Raw genomic sequence first — 16719 nt, forward strand, 5'->3', positions numbered from 1 at the left:
CGTTGACAGGAATTGAATAGAAACAAATTAGCATTTCTCACTTTCTATTCACACTATTCATGTATTCAGAGTGTCCTTTTGTACTGAATTTGTCTTGCTCTACAACTTTGTAATAAACTTTTTTCGGTATTGTGCATAATTTTCAAGATAGGAATGCTAACTAATGAATTTTACCACTATGGGTGGCGCAAGAAGTTTCATCTTGTAGCACATAGTCACTTTACTGTAACTACATGTCAATTCTTAGCTGTTGCTATCTATGTTCATCGGTTACATAAATGTATAAGAACTTTACTATACACTGATGTCATTAACAAATATTTCAATTATATGTTAAAATTGCAATAAAATTTTTTCGCGCGGGTAAAAATTTTTCAAAAAATTTTAAGACAGAAAACATTTGAAAAATCAAAAAAAAAAAAAAAAAAATTCGGGGCCCAAAGTACCATTTGTTTTGTAACGCTTCGTAACTTGCCCGAGTTAACTCGGGTCCGGGCGTTAAGTGGTTTTAATAATAATAATAAATGGAAAAACTAAATAAAGAAATGACAAATTTAAATTATATTTGTAATGATTTAATACAGTATAGAGATTCTATTCAAAAACATTCACAGTTTATTAATGTTTATAAATTTTTAAGCTATTTAGAATCAATCTGTAGAATTCAAATAACAGATGTATTTATTTTAAAAAAATCAAAAACTATTATAAATTTGTTTTCTTTGAAATATACTATAAAAACATTTATTATTTTTTAAATTTTACACAAATAATAATGTAAGAAAAAGAATTTATCATACAGTATTTTCAGGATGTTTTTTACTAATTAAATGAAGTGTAGATGTTTATATTTAATTTCGAAAGAGGGGTCAGTCAGTTGAGTGGGATTGAAAGAAAAATTATTTAATACAATATATATAGCATATATATTGTCTGTTAATGGAAATCATTTTATATATTTTTATCTTCATTATCTTTCTTTAAGATAGATATTTTTATTAAAAAATATTCAGTAATTGAGAGGTTTTTCAAATTCCTTTTTTAAAAATATATTGTATGTACAAGATCTCATATTTATTAAAATAAATAAAAACGACTTATTAACACAAATTAATAATGACAAATTGTACGTTTAACTGTAAAAAGTTATTTCGTAATGTCAATTCATCATTGATGATATAAAAATAAAATATTAATCATATTTGAATTAACTGTTGTTGTTTCTATATTCTGTAAATGTAAACTTAATTTTTAGTTCAATATTTAACTTTTCATTTTTGTGATTATTACTATTTTAATATTTAAAAGAATTTATCAGACTGACTAAAAATGCTATTGATATTTTAACATGTTATGAATGGAGACTTCTTAAGTGAATGTTTTTTTTTAATTAAAACATTTTTTCTAGATTCGGTCACATGAAGATGATGTAAATAGTGTTGCATTTGCAGATAGTACATCTCAGATTCTTTTTAGTGGAGGAGATGATGGTTTATGCAAAGTAATTATATTTTATAATTAGAAAAATTATTTTGAAAATCAACTAAATATAGATAGATATATGAAAAAATTATAGGTTTGGGATAGGAGAACTTTGAATGAATCGCATCCAAAGCCTGTTGGTATACTTGCTGGTCATTTGGATGGAATTACATATGTAGATTCAAAGGTATATTGATTTTTTTTTTTTTCCTGTTGTATTAAAATCAAACAATTAAATTTTGAAACTTTTCAAAATTAAACTCCATCTCAAATGTAATTGTTAAAAATTAGATTAAAATATTTTTATTTTATTCTTATTTAGGGTGATGGTCGTTATCTTATTACTAATAGTAAAGATCAAACCATCAAATTATGGGATATGAGAGCTTTTTCACCGGCTCTTGGAGCTGAGGTAAAAATTAAAAAATTTATCATTTTAAATATTTAGTGATTATAAAATATTAAAAGTTTGTATAATTAAATTTAGAATATTTAATAACAGAAAACATTAAATTAAAAACCAGAATTTCCATTTAATCAGTTGGTCAGTGTTATCAGTACAGGCAAATCCCAGAGTGATTAGAATCTGCTGATTTTACACTGTATTTGGTTAAATATATTTTTCTCTTCATTTCATTTTTTGAATATCAGTTTTGATTTTAGAATTTTTCATATTAAAATTGCGAAGTGTAAATATTGGGAATTACATATACTGTACTGTAGTTACTTGAATATAAGACACTATCAAATGCATCTTAATTTATACGTGCATACTGATTTTTTTTCTTTTTAATATAAACTCAAGACAAATTTATGTCAATAGAATCAGTATTTATTGCACAATAAAGTAAATTATACATCACTGTCTTCCATGTAGCAAAGTCAGAAATCTCCACTTTACACTTTTCTTCTTTAGACACTTCTAAATCAACGTTGGATTTGATGCTTACATTTTCCTACACATAATCATCTCCAGTGGCATTTAAAGCATTGGAAATGCAATATTTCTTGAAAGTGCCAAACAACTGTTTTTTGGTTTTTATTCAAATATTACTACCTTATTGTAATAGACCTACAAGATTGTGATTAGTTTGATCTCTAAAATATTTGCTATTACAAATATTATTTTAATAAAATTCTTAAAATGTTGCAATGAAATTAGTGGTCTCTAGTAACAGAAATAATGTGTATGGCACTGGATGTCACTAGTTAATACCGTATTTTACGGACTATAAGACGCTACAGACTATAAGACGCGCTTTAATTTTTAAGCATTTTTTTTTTTTTTTTAAATACATATAAAATACATATAAGATGCTATGGACTATAAGACGCACCTGAATTTTGGAGGCAATTTTTCGAAGAAAAAAATGCGTCTTATAGTCCGTAAAATACGGTAATAATTTCTCAATTTTGGCAGGAAGAAATTATAATTATTAAATCTATAAAGAATATTTTTTTTTCACATTTATAAAACAGAATGTTAAAGTTAGTTTATAATACATAGTACTATATTTTAGTAAATATTTTAAAGAACTTAAAATAAATTTTTAGAATCTTCTATATTCAACAATGGAAAATCATTTGCTATTATCTGAAAAATTTACCTGAACTTTTTCATTATTAGAAATATTTATTTTTAACAATAAAATGAAAATAAATTTACTTAAAATATTAAAGAATGGAATATTTTTCAATTTTTAGAAGGCATTTAATGCTTTGAATTAAAATTTAAATGATCTGGAAACATTATATGGAAATTAAATTTATATTTATTAATTTTGAACATTCATATAATGTGATATATATATATATAAAATATTTCCCTATGAAAGAAATCAAAACCAAATAAAAATTGTTATTCTTTGATATAATGCAAACCCATACATATTTGGCATGTTACCAAATAATCTTAAATAACTAAAGGGTAAGTAATTCTATAACTTATCAGATATTACAAATGTTAAAATTTTCTATTTATAAATTAGTAAATTACTGATGAGTCTGTTATTTATTGCATTTTAAGTATTTTAATTTTAAAATATTGAGATTTACTTAAATATTTTTTTTCTAAAGGCTACAAAGAAAGCAGTTGCTTCACATAATTGGGATTACAGATGGCAGAGAGTACCAAAAAAATGTATATTTAATATTTTTATAAAATATTTTCAGTATAACAACTGAATATAAAGTTTATTTAAATATTGTTAATTTTTTACATTTAGTGTACAGTCATAGAAAACGTATTGGTGGGGATACGTCTTTAATGACATATCGAGGGCATAGCGTATTGCAAACTCTTGTACGATGCCATTTTTCACCAGAATTTACTACAGGACAACAGTTTATATATACTGGTTGTGCTGCAGGACGCATAGTCAGTAAGTAATTTGATGATGATAATGTGAAATTATTTTTTTTATAAAGTACATGTTAAATTAATATCATTTACAGTTTATGATGTATTGACGGGAAAAATTGTTTCTGAACTGAGTGGTCATAGAGCATGTGTCAGAGATGTTTCTTGGCATCCATACAATCAAGAAATTATCAGTAGTTCAGTAAGTTTTAGCTTGTTTTTAGAAATATCTTTTTAAAGTTACAAAGTATACATAATAATAATAATAATTATCCTGTTTTTTAAAGTGGGATGGAAGCATTGGCAGATGGATTTATGTTGGAAAAGTAGACAGTGATACTGATGATGGTGGTAAATATGAAACTGATCAAGTTGAGAGAAATGGATTGAGGCGGTCAAGACGTCTTGCTGAACAAAAACTGAAAAAAGTACATCCCTGATTAAAGAGAGTGATCAGTTTTCTAATTTGTTAAATTTGAAAATTCCTATGACTATAAAATTTTTCAACAAGAAAGGTAGTTTTGTATTTTATGACAATTGCTATAGAAATATTGTTGGTATTTAAGTAATAGTTAAATGCAGTAAGTATAAATGACTGTATAAGAAATGATAAAAAAAAATAAGTTTTATTGCTTGAAGGCAATAATATAAAATAATACTTAGACACAATGAATATATTTTCATTAAATATTAAAATTGTGCAATTTTCATCTTATTTTTTTAACTCGTTATTTAAATATTGTGTACTAATATGATTTTAAATGTCAATACTAATTTTTAAAAGGCAGTTTAATCAATTGTCATCAATTACTATTGTAATCTAATTTTAGTTTCCTACGTGTATCATGGAACTGATACTTAATAGAATTTTGTGTGCTAATTTTCATGTTTTTGAATGGCAAATTGGTACAATTTTCAATTTGGCAAGAAAAAATAATTTCTCTCTAGACTATCAATATGAATTTTTTGGTACCAATAATGAAAATAATACTTCTGACTTAATAAAACATAAATTAATGTATATATTATATAATATATATATATATATATATATATATATATATATGAAAAGGCAATAGTGGTTTTTAACCTCATGATGCTTAACCACTAAATTTCTTTTCAATTTTATTACTTTACAATAACAAAAATATGACATTTGAACAACTGTACTTATTGTGATCTGTTACTATATATAATAAGAGAGAGCTCAATTGTATATTAATTATTGGGAAAGATATATTCTCTATGTATATATGTATACTGGTTTGCTAATGTAAGTAATTTAATTTTATATAATTGAAATTAAAGCATATAATTTTTTTTCTTGTTTGAAAAATCCAAAAAGACAGTTTAATGAATTCTTAGTGTTAAATTTTAATAGCCAAAGGAAGATTAGGGGATATAAAAAAAAAAAGCACAAAATTATTTGAATGGTACGGGTCAAATTTTTATTTTAATCGTCATTAGTCCACATCCATTACAGAATCCAAAAGCAAATAGGTAACCATGCAGTTGTCAATAAACTTCACACTACCGAAATAGCCATATGCCAAATATGTACAGCCTAAAAATTTCCAAAAATAAACATTTCAAATAAAACAAAATATTTTACTATCACTGAATATTACTGTATTTGTGCAGTTTAACGGTAAGTTTATTATTCAGAATCAGTTAATCATAATTATTCATTAGTTTTTCAGATTATCATGAAAAGGATTGTTATAATTTGAAAAAAATCATCATTGTATTGTACTTGCTTATATTAGTGTAATTAATTGAAAAATTAGTGTATAATGAAGAAAAAGAATTGAAATTATTTATTCTGAAAACTTGTTTTTATACTTTATAGAACTTTAAAATTGTACTAAATTTGTTTTTGAATAAAATTCAAATTAAACTTTGTACAAAGAATGTATAGCCACAAAAATATAGTACAGAGTTGTACAAAAAAAATGTACAAAGAATGTACATTTTATTGATTTAATAAAAAAATTTTTTTTAAATTTTTTGAAATAGGGAAATTATTATAAAAGTTAAAACAAGTTTATACAGCAAATTATTTTTATTTTGTAAAAATTTTAAAAATTAACTATTATATATAGCGCTGTCCAACTTATCATAGCCCGCGGGCCATATTTTCTTCACCAAACATTTCGGGGGCCAAGAAGGTTGATAAATGAAAAGTCAGTTTATGTTAATTAAAAAAATATTTTATTTATACTAAAAAGGAAACTTTAAAATATTCGTAATATATTAATGAGAACATTGTGGCCGTAATAGTTTAGCAACAATATCTTTTATGTCCACATCAATATTTGTTGTGGCAAGTCTAATTATATCTTCAAGAGTGGAATCTTTCAAACTGCTTCTATATTTTGTAGCGAGCCTTCGTTGCGTTATGGCACTTTTGAATTGATAGAACAACAGCGCGTCAATGTGTTCTTTCGAAATTCTCACGTAGTCAGACATTGCTGACACGTCTATCTATTCTATCGAAATAAGTGATGAAACTCTTTCCAGTTACTCTACTTATATACACATATCGAACGTTTTAGAACATTATTTTCCAGTCGTTTCTAGAAAAAATCGAAATGTCTAAATGTTTCTCCCTTACAACCCGATAGAACTGAACTGTAGAACTGATCCCTCACACAATTTAAAACTTTTACCGCGCGGGTTATTCGACAAAATAAGCGTAATAAACAGCTTTCTCTCATAATTAACGTAATTTTTAATTTAAAAAAAAAAAAACAAAAGTGTGGATTTCTTGTAATTTTGAAATAATTTCGTGCCAAATCGAATTAAAAACTTTATTAGAGAGTTAAAAAGATTTACAGAGAATCAGTCTAAATCAGATTGGCGTCACAAGATGATAAATTTAGAAGGATCTAAATTAACAAATTACGCTTGAAAGAATATTTCCTCCAAGGACTTCGATTGCATTATGTCTTATTTCAATTCAAATTACTTCGAACGGTCTTCTGTTTTCTGTATTAACTCGTTTCTGTATTCCGTGTGTTCTCGTGTTCATCAGGAATTTAAATAGATTTTGGTAGGCTTCCATAGTTGACGTTACCGAGGATCTTTGACATTACTTTGATGCAATAGTGAAGAGATTTCGGCCGGGATTTGACACAGATCGAGAGAAGACAACAATCAGGAACGTCAAAATTCGAGTATAGACGTAAGTCGAAAGTCAAAATCAGTGAATAGGCACAATAGGGAATCGAAATTGACACAATTTGGGAGTCAAAATCAGGAAATTGTCACAGTCAAATGAGTCAAAATCGGTGAGAAGTCAAATTCAGTGACAAATTTCGAAGCAAGGACACAATTTGTTAAATTTCTAAATTTTTCAACTCTTTTAATGTTTTTTTTTGTTGTTGTTGTTGTTTTATTTTACATTTCTAAAATCCGAAACGAAAGACAGACAACGATAACGATAACGAACGACAAAGAATATAAGAAACAAATAAACAAAAATATCCACAAAGAATAAACGAAATAAATTAAGAAAAACAAAGAAAAAAACTATATACAAAGAGACCGAAATCTCTGAATTTCTTCGAAGATCTGTAAAAATAAAACAAAAAATTATGAAATTTTTCATATACGAATTTCAATTATTTAAATTATTTTTAAAGAAATAATTTCACTTCTATTAAGAAAAATAAGGAACATGAGTTAAACAGAAATTAAATTGCCTAGAGTAAATACATAAGTATTGCAATAAACACTTACCCAAGACGAACTCGGATCAAATCAGAAATAAATCTCTTCAGGTATTGGCAAAGAGATCTTACTCCAACCGAGCATACTCGGATTCCTCACCCCCTCTCCACTTACGCACGGTTCTGAATATAAAAAATGGATAATGTTACAAGTGATATCACTCATTGAAAAACGTTTAATTTAATTTGAATTAAATCAAAAGGTATCGAGGTTCAAACACATCTCTATTGATCGACTGCAAATATTATATTACATCACATTGAGAATTTTTCAACTCTCAGTAAGATTTTCAAATCAGTTTACCATTAAAAAAGCTTTTTTTTTTTTTTTTTACTTTTAACTTAAATTTTTATTGAATTGTATATGACACTTGTTTGGAAGAAGAGTATACTGTCAAATTTCGGTACACCGCATTCCAAACAGCACCAAAGAATACGGGAAAATTATGTGATTCTCATGAAATCAATCAAGTCAGCTTTCAAATTTATGTATAGCTCTTAATATTAGATATAATTACAGGAGTTTGGGGTGCTTCTATTTACCACCACACTCGATTTAGTGCTAATTTGAGAGGCGAACGAGTGACGGAGCTGAATCAAACTTTGATTGTACGTATATACAAAAACATACCTCTTAACCGGCTTCCACATTGATTTAAAAAAAGATCCAACCTTCTTCAATGGATTTTTCTCACGATATTCTGTGTTATTTCCACAAGAATCTTCGACCAATCTCTCACTAAACATGGAAAGAATTTACAACACAATAAATACATAATTTTGAAACATTTCTTCGAATATTTAAATAAAATATATTAAAATTCACCAATCAATATTTAAAAAAAAATTATTTATCGCGTTAATAAGTTTATTATTGTGTTGAGGATAGGCTCTTCTAAATCAAATCCAAACTTGCGTGCAGAACTCGTTATTTTATTCAATTCTTATCGTTCGAGGTACTTTAATATTAGCTCCTCACTCGATTTAGTGCCAGTTTCGGAGACAAACCAACAGTGGAAATGTATCGAAGGATGATTATATATAGTAGTACGCACAGTAATACGTATTATGCACGACGTAGGATTTATAATATTGTAATGGTTTGCTAAAAGAGGCCTTCTTAGTGTCCACAGGGCGGAAAGAGTTAGAAAAAAGCCTATAATGGGGCCCAAAAAATCATAGATGTTTTACTTTTTTCGTGTTTACACAATTATCATTGTGTATGTTGCGTGTATGTTGCATAATTAAACTCAATGATCATCGCTAACAAAGTATTTCTCGGAACATATCCTCATCGTTAAAAGGAGTACACTTGTACTACTGTATATTATAATGTCAATATTCAGTATTATAATTTACCTCTTCAAACGATCGCACGTTCTCTGATACAAAGGCCGAATCTTATTCAACATATCTTTACAAGCAGGTTTGATGTTATGGTCAAATACATTAGGACATTCAGAAGTACTTTCTACTGATTCATCCTGCTGTGGAAGGCCTTTGTTCCTCTTGGCACGGAATCTAAAATGATCCATGTTATCTGGATTGACGAATCCGTGCATATCCAAACTCTGCCTAAATATAAACAGAAAATTATTACACTATTAAGAAAACATTTTACTTAAAATCTCTGAAAATCTCCCATCAAAGTGTAAACTGAATCGAGTAGGTTTTAGGGCCTCGTTCTTTAAATATATTATCATTTAGATTAAAAGAAGGGCTTTTTATAAATTATAAAGTCTCAATGAGGCTAAGCTTTTAAATTTGCTGTTTTCACGCTGAGAAAATTGGCGGGCCATACGTTAAGTCCCGTAAATCTACTCAGCGTGAGGCCCTTAACTGTAATCTGTAGAGCTAATGATCAAATCCAAAAGAAAATTTATCGTAATCTTCATCGGCTATTTTGCTAATTATTAAGAATAGTTGGAACAATTTGAATTTAAAGCCGATTAAAATCTACTTCTGTAACTCTCCGCCAATCAAAAACCTTTAAATTTACTGATGAGAATTGCTGTTAATTAGATTTTAATTAATTAATTATAATTTTCACCGAGAAATTTAACTTTAAAGCCTATAATTTTTTCTGTAAATTGTCATTTGAATAAATAAGAATAAAATGTTAAAAATCTCTCACCCGAAGGGATCAACCAAGGGACGATATCCAACAAAATCAAAATTCATTTTCCAAATCGCCGAAATCGCACTCTTGACAACAATAAGAGCAAACCAACAACAACGAGTCAATTGTTGACTTCATTTGTTACGCTTTAAATTAAGATCAAAGAAAATTTAATGATTAATTTTTGATTTTTCTCTTCTTTTAATTTGAAACTTGATTCAGTCGCTATTGTATAATAAAATGATGGAAAATTTTTAAAATTTTTTCATCATACTTCAGTCAAAAGTTTTGTGAACTTTCCACCGCCCGAATTAGATTTCCGGTCTTCCGGAGCAGTAGAGTGATTACTTGAACGCCTTGACCATCCAGCCCTATGTATTATATTATTAATTAATAACCCGAGGTATATGAAAAAATTACGGCAATTATCTTCTCTACAATTTCAATGGTAGTATAATAACGGGTACAGTGTAATACGCATTACGAAAAACTATTGAATGTATTAGTCTATTTCTCCTGGAGAGTCGGAATCGAATCCATGCAAGTCACCCTAACAGTCTAACCAACTGTCTGAATATTTCATGACAATCCGATAATTACATTCATTTTGGATAGAATACATATTAAAATTCGAGTCAGGGAAGTTGAAAGTAATATAAATCAGTGTCAGAAGACCAAGAAAACCTTCGACTTGGAGAAAATTCGAGATGTTAAAACCCTATGCTATTCCATTGAGACGTAACGAGGGCTTAATTTCTTTGAGTTAAAGAAATATTCGAATTACAGACGTTTAACACAAGTTTTTCTAATACATAAAAAATAAAAAACTCTGAATGTTAAAACCTATAAATTTTACTGTAAGTGCATCGATAAATAGTAGAGGTACAAATGAATAAATGAAAAAAAAGTCATATGTGGCCGAAATAGCTCAGTTATTATTTTAATAATTTTTTTTTTTTTTTTTTTTGTAACTCTTTCCGCTCTGTGGGCATCTTATAGCAAGCCCATTATGGGTTCGGCCAGGTCCACAATGGGGTGGCCGGGTGGTGAGGGACGGGGACCGACATATTCGGACGGATCACTCCCCGAAAAATTCCTGGGGATTTTTCGACCCGTCCGAGATTCGATCCCGAGTCCCCCAGGGCGGCAGGCTGCTAACCTTGACCGCTTGGCCATCCGGCCGCTCGAAATAGCTCAGTTGGGAGAGCGTTAGGGCTGTTTCACACTATGACCGACTGGGCCGACCGGTCCGACTCCTAGTCGTATTGCCATGGCAACAGCAGTCGGTCGACAAACTGGTCATTCCAGTCGGACAGATTTAAAAAGTTAAATATTTGTAGTCGCGTCGGAGCAGTCGGTGAGCTACAGCCAATGAGAGCTTCGAACCTATAACCAATCAGAGTTTAGATTTATCCGAAGTTAGAAAATGGCGGAAGGTAAAGTTTCTTGGAAGCTTTAATAAACGAAGTTAGAAAATATCCATGGCTTTATGATATTCGGCGAGCCGATTATAAAGGCGACATTGAAAAAAATAATTGGTTAGAGTAAAGCAAAAGGTATCCAGCTAAAAAAATAGTCTTAAACTTCATATTAACGAATAGACGTAGACATATCTAAATGTAATTTGATACGCTGAATCGATTGGTATTAAAAAAATATTACTTACGATCAACCGTTTAAAAGTTACGAACGATTTTTTATTTCCGTCTATTTGCTTCGTTTAAGAACAACTTTATTAAGAAATACGCAGGCACTCATCGATATTAACAAAACGAATTACTTTAATTCACCATAATACATTTCATTTACAAGAGAAAGCGACATTAAAAATGCTAAAATGGTGTCGTTAGCCCGCGAACACACGACAACCTTATAAAGACGGCCATGTTTTCTGTTTAAATTGAAAAACTTACCACGATTGGCTAGTGTTCTGATCTGTAAGACGCGTTCCGATTGGTCCTTACGAGTCGGCCACCGACATAATCGTACTCAGTGTGAATTCTTTTACTACTAGTCGGCCCGATTATAGGCTCGGGCGGGTCGGACCGGTCGGACCAGTCGGTGACAGTGTGAAACAGCCCTTAGACTGAAGATCTAAAGGTCCCTGGTTCAATCCCGGGTTTCTGCAGACCCGTGTAATTTTTTTTCCTCTTTTAAAAGTGATTTTCGTATGAAATCAAATGCTTATACACTTTAAACTTCAAATTATTGCCAAATTAATTCGCTTTATATTCGGATTGTGGTTCCGGCAGATGGAACGAAAACAGGACTGTCTACGAGTAGTACTTGACTGATACGTCTCGTATTTTTAAGCGTAGCGCTAGCTCGTTAGGCCGAGACTCCACTAGCATAAAAACGGGCGTAAAACCCCTCGCCGTAAAAACTTTCAATCACGTGACCTATTTGCGTTTGCGCTCGGATTGCAGTGGAGGTCCGGCTTTAGATACTATTTCCATGTGTCGCTCATTTTATGTTATTTTCGCATACAGATCCCAATAAACAGAAAAGTGTTTGAATCAGTCGCCTAGAAAAAGAGCACAACTCATTAGCTCGTTGTAAATTTCAAGCATTATACTTAATTGTACTTAATATTTCTTATCATGGACGTCTGCAGACCCGGGAGGGGCAAATGGAGCACTTTCCCCTTCATGGAATCGAGTAAACTATTTCACAAATTATAATCGTAAAAATGATGAAATATGTAACTTTACATCCTCGAACTTGGGACTCTATTATGTAATACTTTATCCTAAAATCTACGTGTGAAAAACCTCAAAAAATTAAATAAAAATTTATTGATGAAATTATTTGTTTCCCCTGGTAAATTTTCTGCAGATGCCCATGTTTCTCACTGTTACTACCGAGGCCGGATGGCCGAGCGGTCAAAGTAGCAGCCTACCACTCGGGGGACTCGGGATCACATCTGGACGGGTCGAAAAATCCCCATGAATTTTTCGGGGAATTGTCCGACCGGATATGTCTGCTCCCCGTCCCTTACCACCCAGCCGCCCCATTGTGGGTCTGGCCGAACCCATAATGGGCTTACTAAAAGAGGCCCTCTTAGTGTCCATAGGAGGGAAAGAGTTTTAAAAAAAAGATAGTATCCTATTAATGATACAGTATAACTATAAAATATCAATTTGGGATAAAACGAATTACATTAGAGCATCGTTTATCCAAATCAATTGGGGACTGGGGTTGTTCGGATAACTTATTTTTCGGATAGCCGATTATGTACGAAAAAATATATTAACCTATCCCATTTTGAAATTTTTCTCCGTTGCGTGTCGCTTCGCGTTGAATTTTCGTCGATTTTAAGTCTAACGAAAATTTTTATAATAATAATCGTGGCTATTGTATCGTTAAAAATTATTTCTTTATTTTGTACAAACAAAATAAATATATTGAAAAATATAAAAACAAAAAAAATTATACTTTAGAAGTTAATCTAGTATCAAAAACGTTCGATTCGGCGCGACACAGTCCGACTGGAAAGCTTTCGGTTAATCGACGCTCTACTGTATTAAGTCAAAATTTTAAAGGATTATATAGAGAGGTTTCAAGTTGACATCACGAGTGACGTTATGAGCATGGACAATTGTCCGATTCCATCTTTGTGGTTGTTTACGTTTTATTTGTGTTTACGCGCGCTTTAGCTGGAGTTCTTATGTTGTTTATTCGTCGCGAATGAATTGTTGTGTAATTGGGTGTAATGCTATTTCACTCAAGAACAAAGGATCGTCATTTTTTAAAATTTTCGGCATTATTTGCCATCAAGTACCCCAAATCGAGGAGCTTTCACGACGAAGGCAATTTGCATGGCTCTCAAGAATTAACAGGAAAAATTTCAATACGGATAAAGTGAATATCAGTACAAGAGTTTGTCAGAACCATTTTATTTCAGGTAAGCAATAACATTTGATTACTAGATATCAATAAATGATTAGGTGAACTTTTACATGAGTATCATAAAGTGTGTACAAGTTGCATAAATCCTTTTGTAAATACCGAAAAAAAAAGTTAAATAATTTTAACAACTCCAGATTTTAGTTTGAATAGATAATTATTGTGTTCTTTATTTTTCACCTTTCAGTTTGTTTTCTTAGTGTCTGCTTGTAATAAATATGCATTAGAGTTAATAGTAAAATGTTAAGCAAAGATAATCGTTTAGCATATTAAGAATTAGAAATGAATTTTGAATCAATTGTCCTTCCAGTCTAATTTACATAAATGTGTGTGTATTTTTTAAGATATAAACCAATAATTTCCATTGCTCATTTATAAATAGCTAAGTTAATGTTGCTAACCAAAATAACCTAACATTTCTTTAAGATATAAAAAAATCATTGTAAAAAGTAACATTAGTAACAAGTAATCATTACATAACCTTTAAGTTGCTCCTGACAAATTCTTAGTATTTATATATAACATACCATTATGATAAGTTCTTTTTAATAATAATATATTATTGAGAAAGTTTTTTACCCCAAAGGAAAATCTTCATTTTATGAGTCATCAGCAGCTGGGTGCCAACATTATACATGGGGTATGAGAGTAGCAACAACCCAACTGCACATCAAAAGCGTAATGAAAGAGCACGTAATCAGGAGAAATCCAGTCATTTGTAAGCTGGTTATGGGCCTCTAAAGATTTGTATGCTTTCATTTGTGAAAGAGTGTAGTAATCTGTCGTCAAAACCAAATAGTTTGATGTCACTTGGGGCTACAACTCTTGATCGAAGATGCTGCCTTCGTATGGATCGACGCCTTGACATAATGAAATTTTTTCTTCATATAAAGCAGCATCTTGTCCAGTCAGACTGCGAGAATAACCCGCCAGAAAAGCATCTTTTTTTAACTTTGTCCACGATATAAAAAACTGTAGTTCTATTAAGTTTAAATTGGAAAAAAGCGCTGTTAACCTGTCAAATAACAAACCACGAGCAAGCTAAGCAAGCGGAAGCTAGAAAATAAACATGGAGAAGGGGCGGAGCAAACGTGCGTTTTCACACGTGACATGCGACCTTGAAACTCCTTTATAGAATTCTACTAATGTTTATTTTGTGAAATAAACTTACAGGTAAAGTACGCATATGTTTAAATTTACACTATAGCACCAGCTTTGCAGCTACACATGCAAATCCAATCTTTTATATCCGAAATTATACATTTTGTGTAGTGAAGCATGCTTATGTACTCATATTTTTGTTACTTACTATTAATATTTATATTAAATTTTATATTTGGCTGGCTTGCGATCTGTGGCATTGACATAATGTAAAAATTTCTGAACTGTCCATTAATACTGCACATAACAATACCAACTACGTTCAAAACTGCATCTCCACCGATTAACAGTCTTGATCAGTGGCGTGCCGTCCGTGGAAACTGTGGAAGCACCGCTTCCCTTGTATTTTCTAAAATATAAATACGTATTTTTATATTTTAACGTATTTTGAATTAATTAAAATTAATATTTTATTATAACCGCATTGTGTATCTTATTACCAATTTCTATACATGCGAAAAACAATGATAAGATTGCTATTGTATATTCGAATATAAATTCATATATGCATATTCCTAATGGAAGCGCTATATTGTCGAATACGTGATAGCTTACACGGCGAAAATATTTGAATCGTGTAAAGCAGCCAGATTAAACCAGCTAAACCGCGTTAGTGCACTCTAAAGCGCATGCGCAAATGCCGCGCGTGCGCTTTAGAGCCGCCGCAAACTACAGGAAGCAAGAGCTAGCGTACTCTCGGTCGCGCTCCTAAGCCCCGCCTTTTTTCCCATGATGCTATGGGCCATTTTTGCTAGGTAAGCTACTCGAGCACGAAGCAGCCGCAAACTACACAACGTTTGCTCGCGTAACTAGTCCACATGACGTGGAATCCAGATGTGGATTGGCTATAGAACAAAGATTTTATTATAACCTATACTTGTCAGTTGTTATAACGGAACCTATCTGTCAGTTTTCGTTCCGAACTTTGAAACAGAATGGGAAAAATATGCCTATTAGTTAAGCCTAACTAGGCTTAAGCCTATTTATAAATAACTATTTTAATATACAACGTTTATACCATTTTCTTTTCAATACTGAATGTATTAATCATGTAATTTACGTACATCGATAAAATTCTATTATTTCTTTTTCGACGTGTGGCATGTTTATGTAGTCATCCATTTTCCGCTGCTCTCTCTTGCTAGCGTAATGCTCTCGTTGTTGAATTCTGTGAACAGCGAGAGTACTCTCGTATCGCTGCTCTAGCAAAGGAAAAACCACGTGAGCGAGAAGAGAGGGGCGGAGCCTTTGACGTCATCGGTTGTGCTAGGGCACGTTTGCTAGCATTTTGCTCTCGCAAAGTGCTAGTTTGCGGCGGCTCTTAGAGTGCACCAACCTCGCGGTTTAGCTGGTGGATGCTACGCACCAAAATGTATAATCAGCGGCGTAGCGTGAGTGTCAGCCGCCCGTGGCGGAGGAAAATTTCGCCGCCCCCTTATTTAGGTATTTTTACAAGATATTATTATTTATTGTGAAATTTTGCCGCCCGGGGCGGGCCGCCCCTGCCGCCCCCACTACGCTACGCCACTGTGTATAATGCTTTCAATGATTCTATCCAGGGCAAGAACAGCTTCCCTATCATCAAATGTCACGGCACACCACTTGGTCACGACACTTCCTCAGTCTATGCCAAAATGTCATACAGCTCAGTAATTGACATTGTTTTTATAGGCTATAACATATTGCACTTGCTAACGTGTTAGATTATCCCAACGAGCTAAAATATACTACATAGAGTGGCCTAAACGCCATGTTTAAGGAAAATTGAATAAACGTCCGCCATTTTCCTTTTAGTCATAGAGGTGTGCTATTTGTGTTGTGTAAAGGCAACTAGCTAAAATATTCCAAATCGTTATGTAAAAGTGATAATACCACCAAGAGTGATGTTACCATGGTCACAGTCACTCTATGTAGTATATTCTAGCTCGTTTGATTATCCCAACTATTGTTTTGATTTGCAG

General features: G+C 31.3%; 1 protein-coding gene across 1 annotated transcript in view; it reads left to right on the forward strand.

The window, feature by feature from the left end:
- LOC136977043 (DDB1- and CUL4-associated factor 11) overlaps positions 1-4840 on the forward strand; it is a 51556-nt gene extending 46716 nt beyond the window's left edge. Inside the window, exons 11-17 of the mRNA XM_067272477.1 lie at positions 1409-1501; positions 1577-1669; positions 1805-1894; positions 3559-3622; positions 3708-3863; positions 3937-4043; positions 4129-4840. Coding sequence (XP_067128578.1) covers positions 1409-1501; positions 1577-1669; positions 1805-1894; positions 3559-3622; positions 3708-3863; positions 3937-4043; positions 4129-4281 — 756 coding nt within the window. The 3' untranslated portion in view covers positions 4282-4840. The remainder of the gene's footprint in view (positions 1-1408; positions 1502-1576; positions 1670-1804; positions 1895-3558; positions 3623-3707; positions 3864-3936; positions 4044-4128) is intronic.
- Positions 4841-16719: the final 11879 nt, after the last annotated feature.

This window comes from Centruroides vittatus, unplaced genomic scaffold (genome assembly GCF_030686945.1).
Source record: "Centruroides vittatus isolate TY-2023 unplaced genomic scaffold, ASM3068694v2 contig_439, whole genome shotgun sequence".
In the NCBI taxonomy this organism is placed as follows: Eukaryota; Metazoa; Arthropoda; class Arachnida; order Scorpiones; family Buthidae; genus Centruroides; species Centruroides vittatus.